Below are 26940 nucleotides of genomic sequence, written 5' to 3'. Positions count from 1 at the left end.
TTTTTAATATGCTCTCATGCTTAACGACGCATGCTGTATGTCCTTTCACAATTTCTTAAGTAAGTTTACTTGTAAAACATTAAACTTTAATGCAAACATCTGCTTTACATATACTGGGTGAAATAAATGTGTTTTAGAACTTTTAAATAATGCCTTTGCTGACTTGACTTTGTACAAAATTATAGACACTGAGACTAAAGTAGACTAAATATTACATTTAAGATTTCATTCTTGCATTTTCAGAAATTAAAATGATAAATGTATGAAATCAGAATACAATAAAGCACACAACAGACACGGCATCCAAAGGATATATCATTTATTGCACTACAGTGCATTTAAACATGAAAATGTAACATTTTTCATTATAAAAGCAGGACATGGATTCACTTGGTCACTTTAAAAAATGTTTAAAGACACAAGTTACTTCCCATACACATTCTCATGCAGAACGTTTGGCTTGTTTGCAATTTCGGACATATTTTGTTGGCTTATAAATTTATGAGGATGCATTAACATTCTGGTTTTAGGCCAGAGTTCAGTTTAATTTGCAATGATCATGCAACTAGCACTCAGCAGCCAGTGTGCTTGTTCTGTTCTGTACAGTTGATATTTCAGCTTACAATTTAGGAAAACGTAAGAAATAACTTTTTACAACATATTAAAGGCCCCACAGGCTCAAATTAAATCCTTCGGTTTTGGGATTTATATCAGTCCAGAGACCTAAAAACCACCACTAACACCTTCAGTGTCCAAAATATTATGATTTCACTCAATATATTGTATTTATAAATGTGTAAAATGACCCATAAATGTGTTATCTTGTGTACTCTTGCTTTTTGTAGAATGCATAAAATATTTACTGTAAGTGCAGGATTTATTATTAAAATAATAGGCAAATTCATAATTTGTTCACTGTGTTGGGGATAGGTTTCCGTATCTTTAACTGAATCTTTGGCAGTTCTTCTCTTGAGTTTTTTAAAAAAAAGTGCTGCTGACACCATAAAAGTGTCTCTAATCTTAGAGAGCCCTATATGATGTTTCTTAATGTAGATCTATACCATAATACCCTGGCCTTATCATATCAAAAATGTTAGCAGAATATAATCTAAGCATGTATTTGTGCTGAAAAAAACTTCTTTTTTTTACTATATAATTCAAAAAATAAAAGGGGTGTTTCTAATGTGATCACTTAAAAAAAAGATACATTCAAAATCTCATAGCATAATAGCTTTAAAGCATACCAAAAACCTTCACTTACTTCATACAAACAGGCGCACAGTCTTACAGATGCTTTTTCTTCATATAATGTATGCCTAAACAACATAAAAGGCAAGAAAGCATGTTCTTCAGAAGCATTATAAATAATCTGTTATGTAATTGTGCTCCATGTGCACTTAATGCATCCAAACATTACCCAGTTAAAAGTTGACTGAAAACAAAAACCCTCCAACCAAGAGAGAAAAAAAACACTTTTTCTTTGTGTGCAGATGTGAAAGGAAATACGAAAGGCAACTAAGCTGATCAATATGGCCAATCTTTTTTATTTATACCTTAAAGACCTAGGTCAGAGGTCCTGGTTCATGTTAAAGGGATAGTTCACTCAAACAACAAATACATTCTGTCACCTCACCCTCATGTTCCACTGAACACAAAATAAACTCTCTATCAGAATGTCTGTACTTAAATTTTCAGGTGAACTATTCCTTAACTAGAAGGACATGATCAGAGTTGTAGGTGTGAACATTAATTTTCTTATATATGTACTTTAATATTGCAGTCATTCATCTGTGTTAAAAAGGAGTTTAGGGAGCGTCCTTAAATCAATCTGAGGCAGGACAAGAAGGCAGTACACAAACAGCCAAGCTGCCAAAATGATGTAGACAAGGTCGGACAAGGTTGTGTCATATGTGCTTTCTGGACTCGCAGCAGTTTTGATCTCCGAGCTGTAATGAAACAAAAAGAGTGCACAAACTATAAGTCAAGTCGATTTTTTTGTAAACCAAGCAGATAAAAAATACACACTGTTGCTTTAAATAAATTTAAAGGAATAGTTCACCCAAAAAAGTAACCCAAGATGTAGATGAGTTTGTTTCTTTATCAGAACAGATTAAAATTTTGCATCACTTGCTCACTAATATTTCCTCAGAAGTGAATGGGTGCCACAAGAATGAGAGTCCAAACAGTTGATTAAAACATCACAATAATCCACAATTTTCCACCCATTCACTGCAGGGTGAGCAAGTAATGTAATGCTAAATAGGGATGTCCAGATCCGATCACGTGATCGGAAATCGGGCCCCATCGCGTGGTTTCAGACTCGATCGGAATCGGACGTTACCTCCCGATCAGGACTCGGATATATATATATATTCTCATTAATTTTTAACACATCTTTTGTTATGCGGTGGCACAGAGTTAGACCCTTTTGACTCCACACAGAAACAGCGACGCGTGCGGCATGACATCACTTTGTTTTCAAGAGCTGGTGTGAATAAATATAGATTCAAACTCAAAGAGACATGATAGTTTGCGCATGACCTGATATTTCATTCGGACCCAGGATACAGCGAGATGTACATCACAGAACGCTAAACTCTCATGCAGTGTGTGTTTCATTCATACTCGAAGCCGGAGCACGCTCTCGCGCTGATATCAGGATATTCCTAATATGGACAAAAGCGTCCAGCTATGCTGTGGTGCGCACAGGAAAACAGAAACTTATGCAAACACGAAGACATTAATATACAATCACGACAATAAATTGTTCTTCAAGTCATCTCCAGCAGGTGATAAATAAAGTATGAACAATGCAGTGCTGATTGACATAGTATTTATTACAGTATAGAAACTATTCTCCATTATTATGTGATAAACAGTGTTTGTAGTATATAAACAAATCATTATTATTTGTTATTGTCCAGCATTTATAGATTTCAAAGCCAATTAAAAGCTAGAAATTAGAGAAAAAATAAAGTTGCCTATACTACCAGTCAGAAGTTTTTGAACAGTAAGCTTGTTAAGGTTTTTTTTTTTTTTTTTTTTAAGAAGTCCCTTCTATTAACCAAGCCTGCATTTATTTGATCCAAAGTACAGCAAAACAGTAAGATTTTGAAATATTTTTACTAGCCTATTTAAAATAGCTGTTTTATATTTGAATATATTTCAAAATGTAATTTATTGAACATCCTGGATCTGTTTTTTCGCTCTTCTTTATTCTTTTTTTATGTATTATAGAAGTATCGGATCGGGACTCGGTATCGGCAGATACTCAAAATCAAATGACTCGGACTCGGACTCGAGGACAAAAAACCCTGATCGGGACATCCCTAATGCTAAATTTCTCCAAATCCGTTGTGATGAAGAAACAATCTCTTATATACATTTCAAATGACCTGAGGATGAGTAAATGTTAATCTTTTTTATTTTTCGGTGACTATACCTTTAAATACCTATGAAATCTTTTTTTGTTCTTGCATTAGTCTGTGTCTTTTAGCTTTGAGCCTAATATACAGTATATGCTAGTATCCTCATAACAGTTGACTAAATCTTTAACAGATAAACATTTCAAATGTACAGTCTTTCTCTTCCGAGAAAACAAACCAAAAATATCGATGGATCATCTTGTACTGTGGTTTTAATAAAAATATGTCGCCACTGGACACAAATGCTTGTCAAGTGACTTGTCAAAAAAGTAAGTCAAGAAAGCGTCTTGTCATGTTAAATAACTGCAAAAACCGTTTCAGGCTAGCAAGTATCGGTGTGTCCCAATACATTGTGCTTCCATCTTTCCTAGATTACTGTTGCTGCAAACGTTTACTCAATTACATCACTGCAGGACTGGAACTGACAACATAAAGCATCGTAGATTTGAGGATTAAAAATACCTTAGGGGCATAAACACAACCCATGCCACAGCCCCAAACACACTCCCATCACAGGTACAAAGAAGACACCCAGTCTGAACAAATACAAACACTCCTGTTTTATTGATGTGAGGTCTAATAAAACAGGGATGGAAGTGTTTGCCCGAACAGGTTTTAAGCGCACTGAGTCAACTCCAATTGCTACATTGCATGAGGTTAGGGTGGAAATTGGGATTATCTGTTTCTGTAAGACAAGATAATTACAATAATACCACACCCCAGGCTGAATCACAGATACAAGTCTTTGTTTTGCATTAATTTTTTTTTTTGATAACTTTATCAAAAGGTTTATATTATAGGTTTATCTTAATCCGTCTTGAAGATATTCAGTTTGAATATATCATTTAAATTACCTTTTATTTATGATGGTACTCTCCACTTTGCTGCGGTCTAAGGCCTTCCCATTTTGTCCCTAGTAAAAAGAAAACAAGAGATTGGTGAAATCAAATAACATGTAAATTAACAGTACATTAATGTAGTACCAGAAAATAAGGCTGTCAACTTCAATCGAATTTAACTATGTGGAACTTACACTGCAAGCTGAGATCATTATGTCGTTCAAAAGTTTGAATTCAGTGAGATCTTTTTGTTTGTTTTCCAATAAGTCATAGGTCTCTTATGCACACCAAGGCTGCATTAATTTGATCAAAAATATGGTAAAAACAATCAAATATTATTATAATTTAAAATAGACGTTTAATATTTTAATATATTTCAAATGTACTTTATTTCTGTAATGCCAAGATGGATCTTAAATGGATATGTTTTTAGTGTCCTATGATCCTTTAAAAATCATTCAAATATACTGATTTAAAGCTCAAAAACATTTCCTCTTATGATCCATGTTGAAAATCTTTTGGGTAAACATTTTTTTTTTCAGGACACTTTGATGAATTGAAAGAGCAGCAAAATGTTAAAAAATTATTTTTTATAATATTATATCTGTATTTATTGCCTCTTTTATGCAATTTAATGCATTCTTGCCAAATAAAAATATTAATTTCTAAAAAAAAACAACAACAAAAAAAACATTTGATGTCATTACAAAGTTTGTAAAATTAGGGGGCATAAACAGGAACATTGTCACAAACCCCTATAAATATAGAAGATGACCCCGAGGATGAGCAATCAAATAATTCAAAGAGATTTTTAAATTTGAATGATTGTTCCTATGTGGTTGCTTAGGTGTTCTGACTATTGTTTAGCAGATTGCTATGTGGTTTCTTGTGTTTTCTGGGTCTTATTTACAGGCAGAAGTCAAAAGAGCCCACCCAGGAGTCTCTGTAATACTCTTGCCCATAGATACAGCTTGGATCCTTTAATGTCTATGCATTTTATTGTAACTAATAATACCTTTTGCATTAACAAACCTTTGATTCAGTGATGTCAATGACCTTTCTCAAGTGTATAGTAGTCAAAGGTTGGCTTGCATCCGTCTCAGCTCCTTCCCTTTTAAGAGAATGACAAATTTGTTATGGCTGATAAAACACGTTTCATATGCCTCACTGAACTTTAAGAAACCATATATGGAGCCAAGTTACAATTAAGCGGATTTATTCATGAGTCATGACGGATTGAATCCTGGCCAAAAGCAGAGTAAACTTCATGACTTCAATCAGCTGTAAATGGAAAACACACGTTTTTTTACATTAACACGACATGCTGTAAGATTAAAAAGTTTGCATCATTGATCTGAAATGGATATGACCTGTTCACCAACCAGTTTTTAAAACTAAACATTAAGTACATTTAAGGCAATTTGCAATGGATCTAAGAGGCTTATGAGGTCACATCCTTCAGAAAACAGAATGCTCCCCTGTGGCACGGCTGACTATCTGTAGCAGACTCTATTAATAGAGCTGTACCTCAGAGCCCCAGTGTTTTCTGTGGCAGCAGTGCTGGTCAAGTCGTCATTTGTCTTAACGGTCTCACAATGCTCAGTGGGTGAATCAGGCTCCACCGCGCCCCATTCTCCCGGGTGCCTGTCAAACGGGCTTTGCTCCTGGATATGCATGTATCCCGCCCTATCCTAGTTGGACACATGTAGAACAGAGTGAATCTATAATACAAGACTGAACTTCAAGATCCAGAATACAGGCCTAAGGTAATGAACTTCCACTTTAGTAATATTATTGATTGTCCCTGCAACAAGTACTGAGGTATTTCAATAACTTGATCAAGTACTAAAAAGCTAAATAATTGATATTCTACCTAGCAGTAATACATTAAACTGATCAAAAGTGACAGTAAGACATGTCCCATAAAAACTTTCCTTTGAATTTTCTATTCATCAGAAATCCTGAAAATGTATCGTGGTTTCCAAAAAATATTAAGCAGATTCCTTGATACCAAATCAGCAATTATTCTGAATGATCATGTGACACTGAAGACTAAGGCAATGGCTGCTAAAAATTAATCTTTGCTATTACAGGACTAAATTGTATTTTACATTATATATAAAATATATATATATATATATATATATAATTAAAATTTGACCAGGCAAAACATTTGGACAAAAACATCTTACCAACCCCTTTCTAACATTAGTATATATAGAGGTTAGTGATAGTTCAGATGAAATATGAAAAAGATATACTATTCATACTAATAAATTATTTTACATTTTTAATATGAATTATATATATGAATCTCAACCACTATCTATTTTTTATTTTGGCTATTGTCCACTCTTATTAAAACGTCAACTGGAGACAAAGGAGAGAGAATAAAGAAATTACATGAACCAGACTCGATCTGACACAGCCCATATGAGCACCACAGCTCAGTATGAACAATAAAAGCATGTGTGGCTCCAAGAATGCCACACAAAGCAATGTTTGACACTGTAACTGAACCCAACTCTACAGAGAGCTGATCCACATACTCGTTATGTGAGGGAATTGAACAGTCACACTTTATTAAGGTCCAATTCTTGCCATTAACTACGACTTTTGCCTCAAACTCCTAATTTGGTGCTTATTAATTGTTAGTAAGGTAGTTATTAAGGTATTGGGTAGGAATGGGGATGTAGAATATAGTCATGAAAAATATGTGCTTTTATGTATGTGCTTTTAGTTTAAGTACTAATAAACAGCCAATATGTTAATAATAGGCATGCTAATAAGCAACTAGTTAATAGTGAGAATCAGTCCCTATACTAAAGCGTTACCAGTTGAACTTGTCTTTCATAGTTCATCTCAACTATCAATCTTTAATCAGGAAATGAAAGCATGTTAAATAGGAAAATGAATACAGTATTAGCACTTTTGGCTCTGAATATTTGGGCTATACTCAAAGGACTTGATAGCAACTGTTACAGATCATTAAAGGAAAAGATCACTTTGAGTAATGCTCTGAAGTTAACTACATTTGGAAAAGGAGGTCGTGACCTTGAAAGAACTCATATGCTGATACCACTGCTTCTGTTTGTAGGTCAGTCCGTGCATTAAACTGTGCCTTGTTTTCTAGGCCATAGGAAAGTGAGAATGAAAAATAACCTTTCTCGACTTAAATTCCCTGCCGTGGTCCTCTGAAGTGTCTTCAGTGTCTGTATCCGATTCAGTAAGTGAATGCTTAGGAGGTGCCGGCTGAAGTGGAGTCATGCTGAGGGACAGGCGTAGCTCTGCGGGACGTCTTTCAGGGTACCCACGGACTCCAATAATAAACTGCGAGTCCTCAAAGGTGGTCTCCTCTTCAATTGGTAGTTCAGTGCTGGAAAATTCTGAATGCAGTCTGTGCGGGCTTTGGGAAGGTGTAGAGTCGTTTTCTCCATCATGGATGCTGGTGTCAGAAAGAGGCTCCACACTGGCTTCAGTGACTGAATTCAGAACTTCATAGTGGGAGTCCACTACTGATACAGGTCTGTTATCCTTGGCTCCTCCAGCCTCCGTATTGTCTGAAACCTGAGCTTGGCTTTCACTGTTTGTATTGTGAGAAAACTCTGTCCTCCTTACGCCATCTGACCCACTTTCCAAGTGGCTCTTACCTAAAATAAGCAGATCTTCATGAATAACTTTACTCTCTCTTGGTTCATTCTTGAGATCACTTACAGTTCCATTTAATTCATTGTTCTTTTTCCTTGGATTGTCCTCAGAGTTTCCTTCTGATTCAATGAAATGTCTCGAGTCTGAATGACAGTCCTTCTCAGTTGAGTTTAAATGGGACAGACAATCGTCACCCTGTTCGCTTGATTCAACTGAGCTTTTTGCCACAGGACCTCCACACATATAACACACTTGATCTTCATCAGGAATCTCAACTTCTGTTTGGCTCCAATCTGGGATAGGTTCTTCTGGCTCCTCAAATACCACATCCTTCACCTCGCTTTCCAAAACAGCTTCTTGTTCCCCATCACAGAGGTCACTTTTCTCGTTGGTTTCAGAATGACCATTTGTAAGATTTTTGCCTTGTTCCTCTGGTGGTTCTTCAGCCAAATCAGCACACAGTTTAATATCCTCCTCACTTCCTGATATAGAAACCATCTCGTACTGCAGAACTGGACATTCAGGCTCACTGTCATCCTCAAATATGAAAGGCTTCTCCTCAGGTCCATCCGTCAAATCGAGAGTGTCCCTCTGCATGGCTTTTGTATAGGAATCTCCAGATCCCAGATCTCCACTCACTTCTTCATCAACATTGGAAGTGAGTAGACTCTCATCTTCAGGTTGAGCTGTCACGGCTTCCTTATTATCCTGAAAGTATCCCGAGTCACTTTCCAAACATGAAGAATCATCAGACGATGGCTTGACTTGTTCCTGGTGTTCCAAACGATTGGGTTCGGTTTGTTCTAAAGATTCTGATTTATTCCTCATGTCGTCACTGGGCAAATGATTAGCAGATTGTTCTTCTTTCAGATCTAAGATATATTTGTAAGCATCATCCTCCTCAGATAGCGCAGTGGATTTGGCATGTAAACTATCCATGGAGCCGAGAGAATAGTTTCCCTCATCTATGAAAAGCTCACGGTCCAAATTATCCTCCGGCGTGCTCTCTTGTGAAACTGGTGATCCTAAATCTGAGGTCACTGCTTCAACGGTACCAGCAGTACTGCTCTCAATTATCGGATCCTCATTAATCCGGTGAGACTTAGTAGTCTCACTAAGTACCTCGCTCCACGAGTCTGGAGAGTTAACAGCAGAATCCGAAGAGAATGAAGGTTGCGGAGAGCTAATGGTGGACACGTCTGTGTTCAAGTCCAAGAGGGGCTTGTCAATTGCAGGACTTGGACTTGAACCCACCGATGACCCTTCACTTGCCCAAGGTTTGTCCTCAGGGGTCTGTGGAAGGACTGGGGAGGTGATCTGCTCACGATCTTCAGACACTGAGGAGATGAAGATCTTCGGGGGTGGCTGAATAACATCTTTCTTGACCATATAAGACTCCCGTTTCCTCTGTACTCCATTCCGAACAGGAGGTTTATTCATTCGAGTGCCGACTTTGTTTCGCTCCAGAATATCTAATGTGTCATCCTATAGAAAACAATTAAACAAAGCACATTTAGTTAAGAAGTACAGGACTTGTTCTATATTGATGTGATGTAATTAGATGAAATGTTCCTACCTCCTCAATTCCAGGAAAGTGCTCCAAAAACTGGGACACATAGGTCATTACGGACTGTTCATCAGGTGGGTTCAACATCACATCTGACGAGTTATATCACATCATTTTAGTTAAACTGTGCAAATGTATTTCAAAACAAATCAAAGCTACAGCAAATGGAAGGTAGCTGTGATTCATTTGGTTACACAAGTAAATACAATGGCCCAAAAAGGTATTTGGACACAACCTGACTTGAATATTGAATATATTTTGCTTTACATAACATAATAACAAAGTGCAATTAATTTAACATTTAAATGTAATAATTTAGCTTTCATCCAAATATATGAGAAATAAGGATCATTATAAACACTTTATTACAAGAACCAATTACAATATTGTTATATGTTTAAGTAACAGATAATAAAAGCTATTTAAGAATAACAAGGAGTTATTTAAATGTATTTTATGCAACTATTAACTATATATAATTATAATTAACTATTAAATATATACTTTATAATTTTTTAAGTGAAAATTTTTTTAGAAGAAAATTCTAGCATTATTTATTTGCAGATGCCACTTGATTTTGATACGTAATGTAATTACATTCATGTATGTTAAAGTGTGACTTCAGTGTACAAATACAAATACATTTTGGGGCTGCAAAGTAATCCAACACTTTGATATTTACCCTCAGGTTCTAGGAGTCTTGGGATCCCAAGACTGTAGTGTGCTGTTCTGAAAGCTTCCTCAATGTTCTCTCTGGGCGTTCGGAGCAGCGCTCTTCTCATATCAACCAAACTAGGGTCTATGGACTTAATCACAGCCAGGAAAGCCAGACCACTTGTCCAGCTCTTTCCAAAGTCCTGCACAGCAACTCCATATCTGGAAGAACACAGTATCCAGCAATGCTTTGAATAAACGGCTCACTTAAAAAAAAATTCCCAGTGGCCAATGAAATCACTTACTTTCTAGTACGTCTCTGGACCCATTGCAGGAGGGTCTTGATCACCCTTCCATGACCTCTTGGAGCAATGGTTGGTTTTCTCTCATCTGAGGGTGTGCTGGAGTGGGAAGTGTCTGAATCAGAGCTGGTGGGTATGGATGACAGGCTGGAGGAGGAAGGGAATTGACTCTTAATGTTCCCCGTGAGTTCTTTGATCTGTAATACAAACAGGTCATTACTGAACAAGTAGACGACAGGCAATTACTCAGCGTGTGGCTTTTCCTATCATCCTGCTAAGTAAACACTTTTCCTATCTTAACACTGACACTGATCTCTTAAGTGATAAAAGAGTTGCTTTGTCTCTAGATAAAACTAGATAAGATTAGTGCACATTTGGACCCTAAACCAATATTATGCGATTGCCAAGAGATTCAGAATGTGCATATTCAACCACTGGTCCAATTAAACCTCACTGTTTCCCACAGCCACTTAAAACCACATAGGAATGTTTTTTGAATTGCAATTAATCCAATGTTTAACTATTTATCCCACTAAATCCACTTAAATATGCTGTATATTGTATACTGTAAATGTGTATAACTGTAAGATTTTTATTTTAAGAAATTATTATTATTTCAAGCAAGGACGAATAGAATTGCTCAAAAGTGACAGTAAAGGTTTTTACATAGTTACAAATGCTAAAGAAATACTAAAATGAAACGTCTATTTAAAGAACCCTGAAAATAAACTGTATCACATGCATTGCCAAGAGATTTAGAAGGTGCTGTATATGCTATTGTTGGTCGAATTAGACCTCTGTGTTTTCCACAGCCACTTAAACCCACAAAGAAAAGACTCTTGAGTGCCAATTAATTAATTGCTTAAATATTTACCCCAATAAATCCAATTAAATGTAGTCTAATCCAAATTCAAACAAGATTTATGAATAAAGAAACACACAGGTAGAAAACAAGATTACGCTACCTGAAAAAACAATATGATGTTCCAGATAAGCCCAAGAACTATGGATGGATTGCCATCTGCAATATCAGCTGCATCAATGCTGACTAATTTCACCTATAACCAGAAACAGATTCATCACACTTTCAGGAAGAGCTTTCAGGATGTTTTATTTGCTTTTTGTGAGGGTGTGTGACATCAAATGATACTTACGTTTCTTTCTTCCAAAAATGTCAATACCTTGGCGATGTTATTGAGCCTAAAAATACGATGCGAGGATGGCTTAAAGCCATGCAGCTGAAAGGTCAAAGGTCAGCATTTTCTTAGTCATTCATGGGAACAGATGAAGTAATATGATTCAGAAAATCTAGTGAAATGATTCTCACCAGTTTAGATCCTGAGAGTTCTTCAAGTAGAGCCATCAGAATCTTCCCATCCTGGATATCACGAAACAGATCCCGCACCTCCAGACGAGGGTTGCACTGCACACCAAAAACACATGCAGTTTGTGCAAAATCAAGAAATATTATATTTCTGTCATAATCTATAAATATAAAAGGTGAGAAAAATGCAAATGAATATTTAAAAAAAATCCAAATATCAATTACTGTTGTCCTAAAAGTCAGAGATCAAATGCTTCTCATTGTTTCAGAGAGTTTGCAATCAAAGGTCAAAGATTTCAATATTAAATACTAAAATATTCATAAAATAATCAATTATATTAGGTCAAAACTGCTTTATTTTTAAGAGACAAGACGTGAAAAGTTGATACTTAAAACAAAACTGAGAACTCTGAGCAGTTAGGTTTCATTCTGAGTGATTTATTTACAGAATATGATTTAAAACAAGCCAACACATGTATGTATGTTGAGAACATTTCCCAGAAGAATAAAAAGGATATGATGGGACAACAGTGGAAACTGGAGGTTTAAGGGTGAAATTTTCCACCAAAACAAATCAGACAAAGTGTAATTGTCCAATAGTGGGTCGAAGTTTTGAGAAGAAGCCAAACTCGGGGTCACAGAATAGAGTGACATTGTGTATGAAAACAAAGGATTCATCGCTGAGTGTTTTCAGTCAGTATTATGAGACTCTGAAGAATGGAAGCACTACAATCTATAAGCTGTCTACAACACAAGAAGACCAGCGGAGAGCTGCCAGAGAAAACAAAAGAGCAGGCTGAAACGAGTCGCCCCGCTGTTGTGTTCAATGACTAATGCCTCATTCAAATCTATGTGTGTTTATGTGTGTTTTGTGTCTGTCTCGCCATTTCTGGAAACTAATGAAAGGAGAAGGAAAAATCTGAGAGTGAAAGTGGAAGCAGGGAGTCTCAGACAGTTAAAATCAAAGAACACTTTTTTGTAACTGTTAAATATTTTAAAATATCATTTTTTATTATTGTAAGTAAAACTGAACTTAAGAAGCATTCTGAATTAATTTGAAAAAACAATAGTTAAGATATTATATATTATATATGTTTCAATTAACTGCATTTTGAAAAACTAATTCAAAAATGATTCTAGTAAGCAATTAAACTGTATTAAAAAAGTACAATACATTTCAACCACTACTTCCCCAAAATACATTTCCTCAGGCCTAATATTCTTCTTACAATTTAGGTTAATGTTTCAACCTCATGCATAATTAATACTAAGAAATTACAATTTCAATTTCCTACATTAATAATTCAGCAGAGAGACAGAGGCATTCACTTCCTGTTTGTATTAGGCTATGTGTTGCCAGCACAAAGATGGCTGGATAGGTACGCAACGATGAAATTCTGAACATCTGAAGTCTATAGACTACATCTGCTTGGTTCATAGGATCTAAATGAATTTTTACAGACCTTCTCTAGATGTAGATTCATCCATCTGGTAAATGTTCTCTTCTGCACCACCTCCCTCTCAACTGGAAGAGAAACAAAAACAACAGCGTCACGTCAGAGGAGGTAAATGATGCACAGAGATGAAATGGCAACGGCAAGAAGTTGCTTCATTTAAAACAACAGCTCTTTGTCATTAATCACATGTGACCTGGAGCAATCGCTCACTTGTGAGCACACCATGGCAACAAAGGCCAAACAGAGCACGATCATTACAGTCAAGGTGAAATGACCAGTGCCCTCCACTGAGCCGTTTTATTTAATGAGGAGCCAACGGCAACCTGTGCTTGTCTTTGCATTATTACACTAAGAATGCACTGACACTGTGCTCCAAGTGTAGTGCTGACATGAAGAACAAACATTAATGCACAGCAAGTATACAATAAATCAGCGAGAGCGTTTTAATATACAGTTTCACACAACAGTTATACTTAATATGCTAACAACATCATGAAAAAGCCTTAAACTTTTTTTTTTATCATAAACGGTTTATGCAAATCCCAGTTTGAAACACCTATATTTATTACGATTTGTATGTAAACTGCTTTATTGCTATTTTGTCTGCTTGTTTGTGAAACACAAACAGAACAAACTTGTAAACAGAAAATGTTGCTTACATTAATTGTCACATTCAATTAAAATAAAACATTTACACTTGCGCCAAAAATTTTAGAAAATTGCATAAGCAAATACTATTAGCACTGCATTGGAAAATAATAAATACATGCACATTATCTAGTTACCTTGAGCAAGTTAACATTTACTGTATAAATAATCAAGCAATGTCAATTACACATAATACTATGTTAACCAATAAATAAATTATACATATTTATGTCTTAATATCTTATATCTTAATTTGAAATGTTGCACTTGCACTGACAAATACTTAAGCTTTTTTACAAAACAATATTAAAAGAAATGGATTCAGATTAGTTCTGTAACTGATGATTTATCTATAATTGATCCTTCTCATGTTGCCACAGAGAATGATGGGAAATGTAGTTATTATACAAGCCTGTTACCTCATAAACCAGCTAACTGTGCATTTTCTGTAGGGTGAACATGCATTATCTTTTTCCCAGACATATCCTGGCCGGGATTTCAAAATTGCATAAAATGTCCCAAGATTTGGCTTTTGTTTCCCTATTGTTTTCATATCTGTAATGACTTAAAAGTTGACAATTGTCCAACTGTGGCATGTGAGAAGGTGGGATCTACAGAGAACAGTCAAAGCAATACAAACATATAATGTATGATAACTGTAAAAAGCATGTCAATAGGAAAAGGAATCATGACACGTTTGGGAAAAAGAGAATGTATGGTCATCATTCTTCATCAACAGTGCAAAAACAATAAAAAAAAAACTCACTTATGACCAGTAACAATTTGCTTCCACTGTGAAAAAGTTAATATGGTACCAAGTGGTTACTATTACTTAATGTTTGGGAGGAAAGGTCACATGTTTCTTTGGACCTTGTGTACACTCTTGGAAATAAAAGACATCTGGCTTAGAGAGATGGTGGCAGTCGGGGAGACTCCCACGAGACTGTGCTTGATTATATGATCCGTCAGGCAGAGCGTCTACACAGTCTACCTCATGATGAATGGCTTCTTCTCAAATTTTCTCTTCCTCTGCCGGCGGCTCATTTGGATTCTATAGGTGCATGCACACAAGAAACACGAAGATCCTGATGGGGATATCACTGGAGGCATGGCTGTCCTCATTCATTATTCACTGCCAAAACATAAAGGCTCCATTTGCTGTAATCAATAACTGTGGTCCAAATGCCATGATGGAATAATGACCGAACAGTCAAACAGGAAGTCTAGGCATGTCGCCACATACACTGAACTCAACAGCACAATAGTGCACATTCAGAGAGTGTCCAAACTGAAACCATTTTTTTTGTGACAACACATTTAATAACACCATAAATGCTTCACAGTTGAGCGCTTTCTTAATACAAGTGATTTTGGCAGACAATTCATTATTCAGAATACAAGCCAGTGTTTGGATACTGTGACCCCCGTTAAATGTCTCCTTGAAATGAACTAGTGTTAAATTACGTCAGCTAAAACCCTGTTTTTTACACGTTTATCTATATTTTCCATGTGACTTCATATCGTTCCATATTGACAAAAAAAACAAAGGAGCTACTAAATACGTAATGCAAAGTTGAATGAAACAACACAGTGTTTTGCAATTTCCTGGCTTCCAAGAACTGGTTCTTTCTGAGCAGCCCTAATAAACTGTTAATCCTTGCAAAGGATTCTGGTTACTAATGGCTGCCTTTGCATTAACAGCCCCAGTATGATATACCGGCTGGTTAAGTTTCGATCACCTACAGAGCACAAAAACAAATGAAGTCTGTTCTTTACTAAAATAATCTACATATTTATATATGCATCATCCAAACATATTTTAATGTACATTTGATTGAGTTTAATGTACCAAATCATAAGTCACTAATTGCTAAATATTTAAAATTAGTGTTTTTAACTAAAGTGTTTGATGATGGTAAAGTTAATATAAATGTACAAAATAATTGACATTGATATTGTACCAATATTCCTTAGATTCCTCATCTAGATGTTGAATACAAGAAGATGTATTGTGTGAACGGTTCCTATGAAAGGTAATACATGTTTGTGTACTACATACAATCATAAGATATGAAACTAGATAATAACTTTGATGTTCAGTGAGGCAATATCAGTTTTATACAACTACAAAAGCAATCCCTTTGTAGAAATCACTAAGAACATTAACACACCAGCCTTCATTTCTTTTTTTCCTGCGGAAGGAACTATAAAGCATTTCAGGCCAGGGGCCCCAGCCAAGAACACAGTCCTCTCCATCTTTCTACACAGACCATGTCTGTTTAATGAGGGGGCCGTCCTCCAGCTCCAAAGAGCCAGCGCTCATAAACACAAAAGGCCACTGCCTGGCTGCGCAGGACAGCTTTGAGCTCTCAAGTATGACAAACTGGCCTGAACTCTGGCCGTATGAGGGCTCAACATGAGCAAAGCTGGAACCTTTCATGAAAATATCTTTGTTAGGACAGTTTGATTGTTCTGCTGTGATCAGCAGTTCTGTTTGTGACTCAAATTTATGAACACCACTGATTAATCTTTGATTGATTGAATATTCCATCAGAGATCAGAATGGGATGGTCATTTATTCGATTTTTTTGCAATTTTCATTACTGAAGAAGCAAGTTTTAGAGTTAAAAAAAAATTTAATAAGACATTTACATTAAGGTAATAACAATTAATATGTTCTTATTGTCATAAAATAATGTCACAATCCAAATTATTTATCCTTTGTGCAAAAATAATTCTATATTTCTTTCTTATTTTTTTTTTTTTTTTGTAGATTTTGTGAAAAACTATGACTGAACTGCATGAAATTACCAGGAAACAAATTCTATAAATTAGCTTTTTATAGAAATGCATTTTTCAATCACTAATGGAGGTTCTCTACATCTAATCAATAATTAAACCATTAATGAATAAACTGACTTATCAATAATGAAACATCGGTGTCATTAATATATTTTATAAACTATTTAATCATTTAGTTGTTGCAACCCTAATTAATGTTATTGCATTATCTCAAGGGCTGTATTAATTTATAACAACATGGCTTTAGAAATATGCTTTGAGTTTTTTCATATGCTAAGTATTAGCTGATTTGCAATAATTTTGCTTAAAGCAAACTCTGCTCTATTTTCAGTTCTCAGTGAACGGCTCCTACATGTTCCCACATCTCTCTTAAAAATTACATGACACAGACACATTTTTATTTTACCCAAAGTCTGCACTGTGAGATCCACAGATGTTCAAAGCTAAAAACTAAAAATCCTCTAATACGTGAATGTGTCCATCAAAGCAATGCTTTGTCCAAACAGAATGACATAATTTTTTGGTGAAATGCAAATGCGATTGGAGAACCATCTCTCTGATATATATAATTTTCTCTCAAAATCCTCAGATTTGTCAAATATTACAAGAATCAAATGCAATTCAGATAAAGTAACTAGCAAAATCACTTAAGTCTCAGTTACCAGATTCATTATCATTCAGGACTCTTTACTTTCAGTCAGAGTCTGTTTTCACCTGATAAGTACACAGAGACTCAGAATCATGTGACTCTTATTTGCTTAACATGCAAAGAATGGGTTTGCCAAGTGAGATATCATCCAGCAGGAAACCAACCGTTCTTGCCATCAGGAGACATTGTGAATTTTAAACAGGAAAGTTTCCCATAAATGGTACGAGAGGGGCATCAAATAGAAACCACCAGTCAATTATGTAGTCTTCTCATGAAAAGGGTTTCCAAAAGCCCAACATAAGAGTTTGATTTATGTTGCAAGCAAGGAGGTCTATATAATCTGTTACCCTTGCCATTCATCTCATTGGAAGTTGATGGGCCAGTGCAGGATCCCCAGAAGTATACAACAACAGAAATCTGTTCAATAAAAAGTTATAAGAAAGTCAGAAGTTACAAACTCTGTATGCTGGGTAACAATGAAACACTGGCAGAAAAACAAGCCAAATTGCATGGTTATAAATGCTACTGTATCACATTTTGCCAGCTACTTACATAGTGCTTGCTTAAATTTGCTCATTTGGGTAGGCTGCCAATTTAATGGTAAGCCTATAGCCATATTATGCTTAAAAAATGGGATTAAATGTAACAATTACATTTGTTTCCGAGGCTTAAAGACTTCACAGTGTAAACTGCACTTTTTAAACATCAAACAATTCGTACTTCTGTCCCTAGACTGGGAATGAGATAACTAGTCAGGCTGTGCAATGTCAAGAGAAAACAGCTTACCTCCGATCACAGATGTGCAGAATGTATAAACAGACGAAGAGAAAGAAATATTTAACATTGGTGGGTGAATGAAGCAATGCACAAAACATATTCAAAAATTTGTTTGACAGCGTATATGTTTATAACACAAAATGTTAGCGTTTAGCTCTGAGAAGAGGTGTTATTGTTGGACAATGGCTGATATCTGTCAGCCAAAAGAGTTTAATTAATCCTTTCACAAAAGCCAAACTCTACTTGACACCAAGAGACTCTTATGCAAGATCAATTAGAGCATGTTTCTCTCCCTAAGCAAGCTACAGTGAACAATGTAAAACTGACAGTTTTGCAAAACTGCCATGGAAAAAACCCCTTTGACTCTTGACGATTTGTGTATCACGAGGATAAAACCAAAGCAGAGGCCCTGAGCTTTTTATGCAACTCATTGATTATCCAACAATATTCTGTTTAAGAGACAAAGCATGGATATTTTATCATCATGAACACTGCTATTAATTTAAGTCCAAGACATTACACCATATATCATCATCTATCATCTATCTATCATGACGACTGGCCAATCAGGAAAACTAGGCTCTTTTATACAATGAGTCTACTTATAAAACTGACAGAGCAAGCACAGGTTTTACAACAAGGATACTATTCATCACTACTGGGCTGTGCCAGCTGTCAGAAACACCTGCAGATAATAATATTTCAAGCTTTCTTGATGTTCTCATTACCTAAAACAGAAATAAATATGTTCCTAAAACAGAAAAAAAAAAAATAGTCGGGCAACTACCACAGAAATCACAAAGTTAGAAAGTCTTCCTGTTTACTTCTGAGTACAAAAGGTGAATTATAGAATACTGACAGCTTAAAGGATTTATAAGACAATTTCATTATACACTTCAAATCTATTTATTTTTTGACACCAAGTATAATAATATATGTAATAAACATTAATAAAATATATTGCATCCTCATCCAAATCTCACCTACAAGACGCTATACACTTGCTAAAATGTTCTTCACTGTAACGCTATAGGATTCTTTAGTTTTATCATCTAAAAATCATCAAAGTAAAAAAATGTAAGCTGCATAATTTGAAGTATGATTCATAGATTTCCTTGGCAAGCATCACTAATAAAATACACACAGTTTGCCAGGCCACTGTCTCCATGACACAATCAATATGAAAGCCTAAAATGATGCTGCATAGCAGACTATAACATCCCATTAGCAAAGCGTGATTAAAGCAATACCACAATTGTCCATTTCCATCAGATTCGCCAGTAACTGGCTTGGAAACTATAGAGTTAACAAGGCTTACATCATTTCTCAGCTGCAGAGGTTTCTAGCACTCAGCTGCATCCTCCTTACATGCAGCCTATGTCAGACAGGAGATTCGCTCATGCGTGCTGGAGAAAGTGCCGGCTAAATATAGATATTGGTACACCTACAGTATGGCTCTCCTTCAGCGATGACACGGCTTTAGATGTCTAGTGAAAAAACAGAATCCCTAAGATCTAAATAAGGAGGATTGTGGGAAATGGCAGTCACATTCCGAGGTTTCCGAGGTCCTTTAGACACTGTACTAACACTGTACTGTACTACTAGTAATTCCAAGAAAATACTGAACTATGCTTGAAGCAAAACCATAGGGAAATCGCTTTCAAAAAGTACATTGCATTTTAGTGAATGGTGCATTGCATTGTATGGACTCCCATTAGAAAATACATATGAATGCTGGGTTTTGAGGCTTAGTTCATCCAAAAATGAAAAAGCTGTCATCATTTCCAAAACTGTATGACTTTCTTCTGCGGAACACAAAAGGAGATATTTGAACAACAAATACTGAGTTAATGATGACTGAATTTTAATTTTGGAGCGAATTATCCCTCGAACCAAACAAACAACATCCACACATCGAGGATGAACTACTTAGATTTCATCATGTTTCATGCATAAACAGGGAACAGAAGGGAGGACTTTAAGTGAGTTATCAGAATTGCTGCAGCTGCCTGAGGAAAATTACACATAAAAATGGGAGATTCTGTCCTGATTTCCAGACGTTTCTGCAAACTCAAACCAAAGACTTCTACCCTACGGTCAACTCTTCTTGAAAAGCCTTCTAATGTAGAACAGCGCTTTCCAAAATAAGTGCCTCCAAGTGTGCATGTGAAGCAAGGAGGGAGGGGGCACTTCAGCAATTTCTCATTCAACACTTCATATGAAAACCTGTCCTGCTTGACAACTCTAAAACTATTTAGTCCAGAGAGAGCCCAGTATAGTCGCACTGATCGCTACTTTATTGCACTTTTTCTACCCTAGCGCACACTGGCTCTGGTTCAGCACTTCAGAATGCTTCAGCAGATGTGGGACTCTTATAGGTACTAAATACTGCCATCATCAGCGGTGCTCTACTTCGTGGCAAGTGGTTTTGTTTTATCACCATTTTAGAAGATTCATAAACCTTTACTTTATGAAAAGAAAAGCACTTACAGACCAAGTCCGAACACTGAATACAAACAGATGCTTTCCTAGAAGCATACACATTGTTTTTGCCTGCTTAATTTGGTCAACATATTACAATAGTTCATATTCCATTTTTACAGTGTAATTAAGAGATAATTTAAAATATTTAAGCATTATTTAAGAGGAATAAGGTGATATGGAATTTACTGGCCAATAATAACAGATAATCAACAGTTTGTTATGGCCAATATGACTAGAGCTGAAACAACGAATCGATTTAATCGATTAAAATCTATTATTAAAATAGTTGTCAACTAATTTAGTCATCGATTCGTTGGTAAATAACTTTTATTTGCCGTAAGCGGCTCATTTCTTGCATATTTCAAATCCGCGGTGACCAAAGTGTGGCAGTAATGAGCCACCGGAGGTTTTACTCAGCCAGTACAGCAGGAGAAGTAGCAAATAGCCAATAGCTGGCCTCGTTTTATGTCACGTGCTTCCCGAACAGCGTCTCTGCAGCATTCAGCGTGATGTGGGAGTACTATACTTTGAGCCTTCAAAAAAGGGGACGTTCTCATATCGCGTCTTTTGCGCGCTCAAGTTCGTTATTTCCAACACCGCACCGCAGCGCATCGAGTTAAAAACATTTCAACTTTTCAGAATGCAGCAAGCGCACCGCAGGTCATGTGACAAGAACTAACCAATCGGATTCATCCTTCCCTGTAACAACGTTAAAAGCTCAGTCAAGATGAAAGGAACAGCTGATCATAGTTGTATATGGATTTCCATTTTGAAATAAATTTAGTAGCAGAGCTACTGCAAGCGATATTTTGAGCTGCAAATCCATTTATCCTTTGTTGAAATTTCCGCGTCTTCAAGGAGAGAGCACGTCATGGTTGCTTAGCAAAGGCAGACGCCTCAGGGGCGCAACTGCACGAGCGCTTTGGAAAGGAGAAGAAAGCGGTGCGCCTAGCGTTTTCCACGCGTTTTTAGGCGCGATTTGTGAACGGCCCCTAAGACTTTCATTTGTGCAGATTCTCCAGTACAATGTTGTTTGCAATTTGTTAAGTCGTAAAAGCTGATAACATTGCTTTTTAACAGTTAACATTTAAAGCTTTACAAACATGTTCTGTGATCAGTTTGACGTTTACCAGTTCAAAATTCAGTCGTGCAGCCTAATTATGACTGAATGAGAGAGGTAAATGTTTAAAGATATTTGAAATTGACTTTTTTTCTAAGTATTCACTGCTCTTTTTCACACAGCAGGTTTTTTGTGTGTGTCCAATTTTTTTTTTCTGGACAACCTTCTGATGGATTTTACTTTCAATTGTGAGTTCCATTTAGGTTTCATGCCATTGGCACTTTTTTCGAAGGATTGTTTACAATTTCACAGCAAAAGCTATAAAGCTGTTTCCAAGTAAATAATAAAATACAATGCACTGCAATTTTATTCTGTTTTATCTAGGGCTGCAACTAACGATTATTTTGATAATCGATTAATCTGTCGATTATTTTTACGATTAATCGATTAATCGGTTTATGTACTTATATTTTAGTTTATCCCATTTTTTCCCCCAAGTAAATTATTAATAAAGGGTCTTTATCATTCAACTAGATTTTTAAGAGATTTTAACCATTTTGCATTGTCATATCCTCATCAAAAATATACCTGGAGTTGTTTTATTATGTGTTAGTGATCCTTTGTCGAACTCTTCTGCAATCAGAACACTGACCCATACTCTAGCAAATTTCACAAGGAGATTTCAAATGTTTTCACCATGGCAGTCCTCAGAGCTCCTAAAGTAGTTTAACATCCCGAACAAAGCTTATTAAGGAATCTTTCAGAACATATTTTTTTAATGAAGAATAAGGATAAAACAGAATAAGATTGCAGTGCGTTGTATTTTATTATTTACTGGGAAACAGCTTTATAGCTTATGCTGTGAAATTGTAAAGAATCCTTCGAATAAAGTGCCAATGGCATGAAACCTGAATGGAACTCACAATTTAAAGTAAAATCCATCAGAAAAAAACCTGCTGTGTGAAAAAGAGCAGTGAATACTTAGGAAAAAAAAGTGCATTTCAAATTTCTTTAAACATTGAACTCTCTCATTCAGTCATAATTAGGCTGCAGGACTGAATTATGAACTGGTAAATGACAAACTGATCACAGAACATGTTTGTAAAGCTTTAAATGTTAACTGTTAAAAAGCAATGTTATCAGCTTTTACAACTAAACATTTGCAAACAACATTGTACTGGAGAATCTGCACAAATAAAAGTCTTAGGGGCCGTTCACATATCGCGCCTAAAAACGCGTGGAAAACACTAGGCGCACCGCTTTCTCCTCCTTTCCAAAGCGCTCGGGCAGAAGCGCCCCTGAGGCGTCTGCCTTTGCTAAGCAACCATGACGTGCTCTCTCCTTGAAGACGCGGAAATTTCAACAAAAGAATAAATGGATTTGCAGCTCAAAAAATCGCTTGCAGTAGCTCTGCTACTAAATTTATTTCAAAATGGAAATCCATATACAACTATGATCAGCTGTTCCTTTCATCTTGACTGAGCTTTTAACGTTGTTACGGGAAAGGATGAAACTGATTATTTAGTTCTTGTCACATGGCCCGCGGTGGGCTTGACGCATTCTGAGTTGAAATGTTTTTAACTCGATGCGGTGCGGACGAGCCTGGAAAAACGGGTGCGTCGCTTCCATTATGAACGTGCATACTGCGCGCCTACATTGGAAATAACGAACATGAGCGCGCAAAAGACGCGATATGTGAACGGCCCCTTAAACGGTTCAGTAGTGCAGAGTTTACAGGTTAATCTTCTTTTTTGAAGGCCCAAAATAAAGTACTCCCACATCCTGCTGAATGCTGCAGAGACGCTGTTCGGGAAGCACGTGACATAAAACGAGGCCAGCTATTGGCTATTCGCTACTTCTCCTGCTGTACTGGCTGAGTAAAACCTCCGGTGGCTCATTACTGCCACACTTTGGTCACCGCAGATTTGAAATATGCACGAAATGAGCCGCTTACAGCAAATAAGTTATTTAGCAACGAATCGATGACTAAATTAGTTGACAACTATTTTAATAATCGATTTGAATCGATTAAATCGATTCGTTGTTTCAGCTCTAGTTTTATCCTTATTCTTCGTGAAAATATGTTCTGAAAGATTCCTTAATAAGCTTTGTTCGGGATGTTAAACTACTTTAGGAGCTCTAAGGACTGCCATGGTGAAAACATTATTTGAAATCTCCTTGTGAAATTTGAGTATGGGTCAGTGTTCTGATTGCAGAAGAGTTCGACAAAGGATTACTAACACAATAAAACAACTCCAGGTATATTTTGATGAGGATATGACAGTGCAAAATGGTTAAAATCTCTTAAAAATCTATGCTGAAGGATAAAGACCATTTATTAATAATTTATTTGGGGAAAAAATTGAAAAAACTAAAATATAAGTACATAAACCGATTAATCGATTAATCGTAAAAATAATCGACAGATTAATCGATTATCAAAATAATCGTTAGTTGCAGCCCTAAATATGACAACACAAATTTAACTTTTTTAATTTTAGCAACTGCTAATTGGTAACTGGTCTATTTATTACATATTTTGTTAACATTAAAAATTTTAAATTAAGGATATTGTAATGCATATATGTTATTTTACCAACCCTCAAAACCTGATTTTTTTAATTGCTGACAAATTAGTCTTTTTGAGCTTCATAATTAGCAAAATATGATGACTATAATAGGAAACTGTAGAAATATATAATATTTAGGTGTCTGATTTAGTTTTAGTTTATGCAATGATCGGCTGTACCTCTATCTGTATTATTAATAATAATGTAATTTCTCAAGTTAAAACCAAATAATGTATTGGCCCCTACTATTTTGTGCAAATCTTCATTTGGAGAGGAGATAACATGAGGTAAGAACCATGTGTGGAAGTGTGTCCACACATGCACATTTAATACAGATATGGATTTAGGCTCCTTTTTTAAACCAAACCTGTGGCAGTCATGCACTGAGATGAGTCTGCATCCCACTTATCTGGAAAGCACTCTAAGGCCCGACTATGGGAACACTGCACTGAAATTCCAGTGGTCCAATGCAGAGGGCATTGCTCTTTCAATGAAATCAAGATGTTATGTAATCTGCTTCCAGCATCTGTTTTCTGCAGTGTTTCGTTTATATTCTACAGTAATTTCTCTGCCACTAAGCCCTATACGAGCCACATTACATTCTAAATCCTTATTTCAATGAACAGCACAAGGCCACATGAGCAGAGGGCTTACATTCAATCTAAAGGTTCATCAGAGTGCTACTTTACAGGCCATAATTTTCATTTTCTTATGGCATGACATATTTTTAGTCATGCAACCTGCAATACTAAACTCACAAAACAGCCCCAAAATGCCACCGGCCATTGCGGCCAACACTGAGCAACGATTAACGGTGCACATTAAAGTAATTGGTGGCAAAACTAATAACATGGACAATCAGTGATGTGTAAAACTCCTTGCTCATTAGATCAGTTCTTTCCAGGATAATGATTTATTCTTGTTTATGCATCAAACAAATGGGCTGGATGCTGCTTTGCAGGTGAATACACGCAGACTATACTCAAGATAACTGTTGCATCCCTTATCTAGAAAGTTGTCTATGAAAATGAAAAATCTGATTCATTCAGCAGTTTTTTAGTGATTCATAAGTACTGCATCATGTTTATGATACAACAGATAATTTAGATTTTTATGTTTGTTTGAACTCTCAACATTATACCGTTATAACCGCCTCAAGTTACTAATCATACAAAGTGCTGAATAGAAATACACTTAAGCTGCTGTAACATTTATTCCATGAATAACTAACTAGCATCTATTTGTACTTATTGCATAAACTTATTTTTAAGAGTAATATTTATCCAGTAGCCTCACACTAGTATAATGCTTCTGCTCAAGTACCAACTAGCTGATGGGTTGCCTGAACAAAAGTTAATTCGTATCTGTTCTAATTCAAAGTCAGATAGGTTTCAGCATATTAAAATATTAACAAGTGATCTTAAGAATGCAAAACTTAGAGTGAGATGCTAAAAAAATGTGAACTATGTTGTATGTAATGGCCTCTTTTGCTAGTTTTACTAGAAATCACCAACTGTCCTGAAAATCAATGTTAATGTAAATTGCTGTGTGTGTAAACAAACCCAAAAATAAACTTATACAAAAAAAAATTTGGTGTATCTAAATACTTAACAGTTAATAACGAGACTGAAAATATTAGTCATTATAGGTCAATGTATTAGCATTTAGAAAAGTAGGTATGAGTTAAAAAAAAAAAAAAACAGATTGTAGTACGTTTTTAATGAATGCATGTTAATATGGCTTGCCATAATGAAACCCTAAAGCGCAACACGGTTATATCTCGCCGGTACATTGTTAAATGTAAGTGTATCGGTTTTTCATAGCGAAAGGTGAATGGAGACATTGACATACGACTCCAGTTACTTCATATAGAAATGTTCATGTTCATGAAATATGTATACTCTTTTACCCATCCCATGCCTCCAGCACTCTTACCTTGCAGATTCTGCACTCGGATGTCGCTGATCTGCCCGATTAGTTCCTCCCTTTCAAACCAATCATCCCATTCGTGTCCCGCCATCTGGATCCAACAGATAGGCGCTCGTTTAATGAAGCTCCTGTCCCGAGATTTCGTTAGGTTTCTCTCTTGCAAAGTGCTCTATGTGGCGGGTGACCAGGCGGTGGCCATGAGTGGAGTTTGTGGGGGTTTCAGGGGTCTGGATCCGAAGAGATACTGGGCTTCGGCTCCCGCATTGCTCCAGTAAAGTTACTTTGATTCCTCGTGACGCACGGGAAAGTCTCTCCAGCGCAGCTTGGAGGAGGAAAATGAGAGGGAAATGTGCGAGGAAAAACCACCTGGTTAATGTTTGCAGGATTCTCAGTGCACGCCCACACTACCTCCGATACTCTGAGGACGGGGCTGTCTCTTCTCTTTCATGTTTGATTCGTGGACGAATCAATGAATTGAACTGATTCTTTTTCAGTCGATTCGATTTGTAAAGCGAAAACTAAAAATGAGGTTCGAGCTATGAAGCTGGTTATGATATTAGTTATTATATGATAGTCATTATTATATGACATATAAAGTCTTATTATTAGTTAATAGGGTATCTGATAAGAATCTCATAATAAAAGAAAACATTTTCGTCTTGAGTAGCTGTCATCATATTAAATACGTTTTTATGAGTTATCTCGTGATAATGGCTTAATATTTTACATGTAGCTATCTAGCAGAGGTGGAAAGAGTACAAAAATATTCTACTCAAGTAAAAGTACCATTACATTAATGAAATTT

General features: G+C 36.1%; 1 protein-coding gene across 1 annotated transcript; it reads right to left on the bottom strand.

The window, feature by feature from the left end:
* Window positions 1-302: 302 nt before the first annotated feature.
* Window positions 303-26547, bottom strand: clmna (calmin a). The gene is made up of 13 exons (XM_059520076.1): window positions 26142-26547; window positions 13223-13284; window positions 11763-11858; window positions 11590-11673; window positions 11401-11493; window positions 10439-10632; window positions 10162-10355; window positions 9489-9571; window positions 7427-9397; window positions 5792-5955; window positions 5297-5375; window positions 4280-4338; window positions 303-1946 (listed from the first exon to the last, which is right to left on the bottom strand). Exons 1-13 carry the CDS (start codon window positions 26224-26226, stop codon window positions 1781-1783), a joined length of 3330 nt encoding a protein of 1109 aa, XP_059376059.1. The 5' UTR covers window positions 26227-26547; the 3' UTR covers window positions 303-1780.
* Between the last annotated feature and the right edge of the window lie 393 nt (window positions 26548-26940).

Source organism: Carassius carassius, chromosome 32 (genome assembly GCF_963082965.1).
Source record: "Carassius carassius chromosome 32, fCarCar2.1, whole genome shotgun sequence".
Lineage (NCBI taxonomy): Eukaryota > Metazoa > Chordata > Actinopteri > Cypriniformes > Cyprinidae > Carassius > Carassius carassius.
This window is presented reverse-complemented; position numbering and strand designations above follow the sequence as displayed.

Coding starts and splice junctions, on each gene's coding strand:
- clmna (XM_059520076.1), bottom strand. CDS start 26,226: ATGGCGGGACACGAATGGGATGATTGGTTTGAAAGGGAGGAACTAATC. Junction 9,398..9,488: donor ACTTTCCTGGAATTGAGGAG/GTAGGAACATTT, acceptor TGTTTTCTATAG/GATGACACATTAGATATTCT. Junction 4,339..5,296: donor TTGACATCACTGAATCAAAG/GTTTGTTAATGC, acceptor TCTTTTTACTAG/GGACAAAATGGGAAGGCCTT.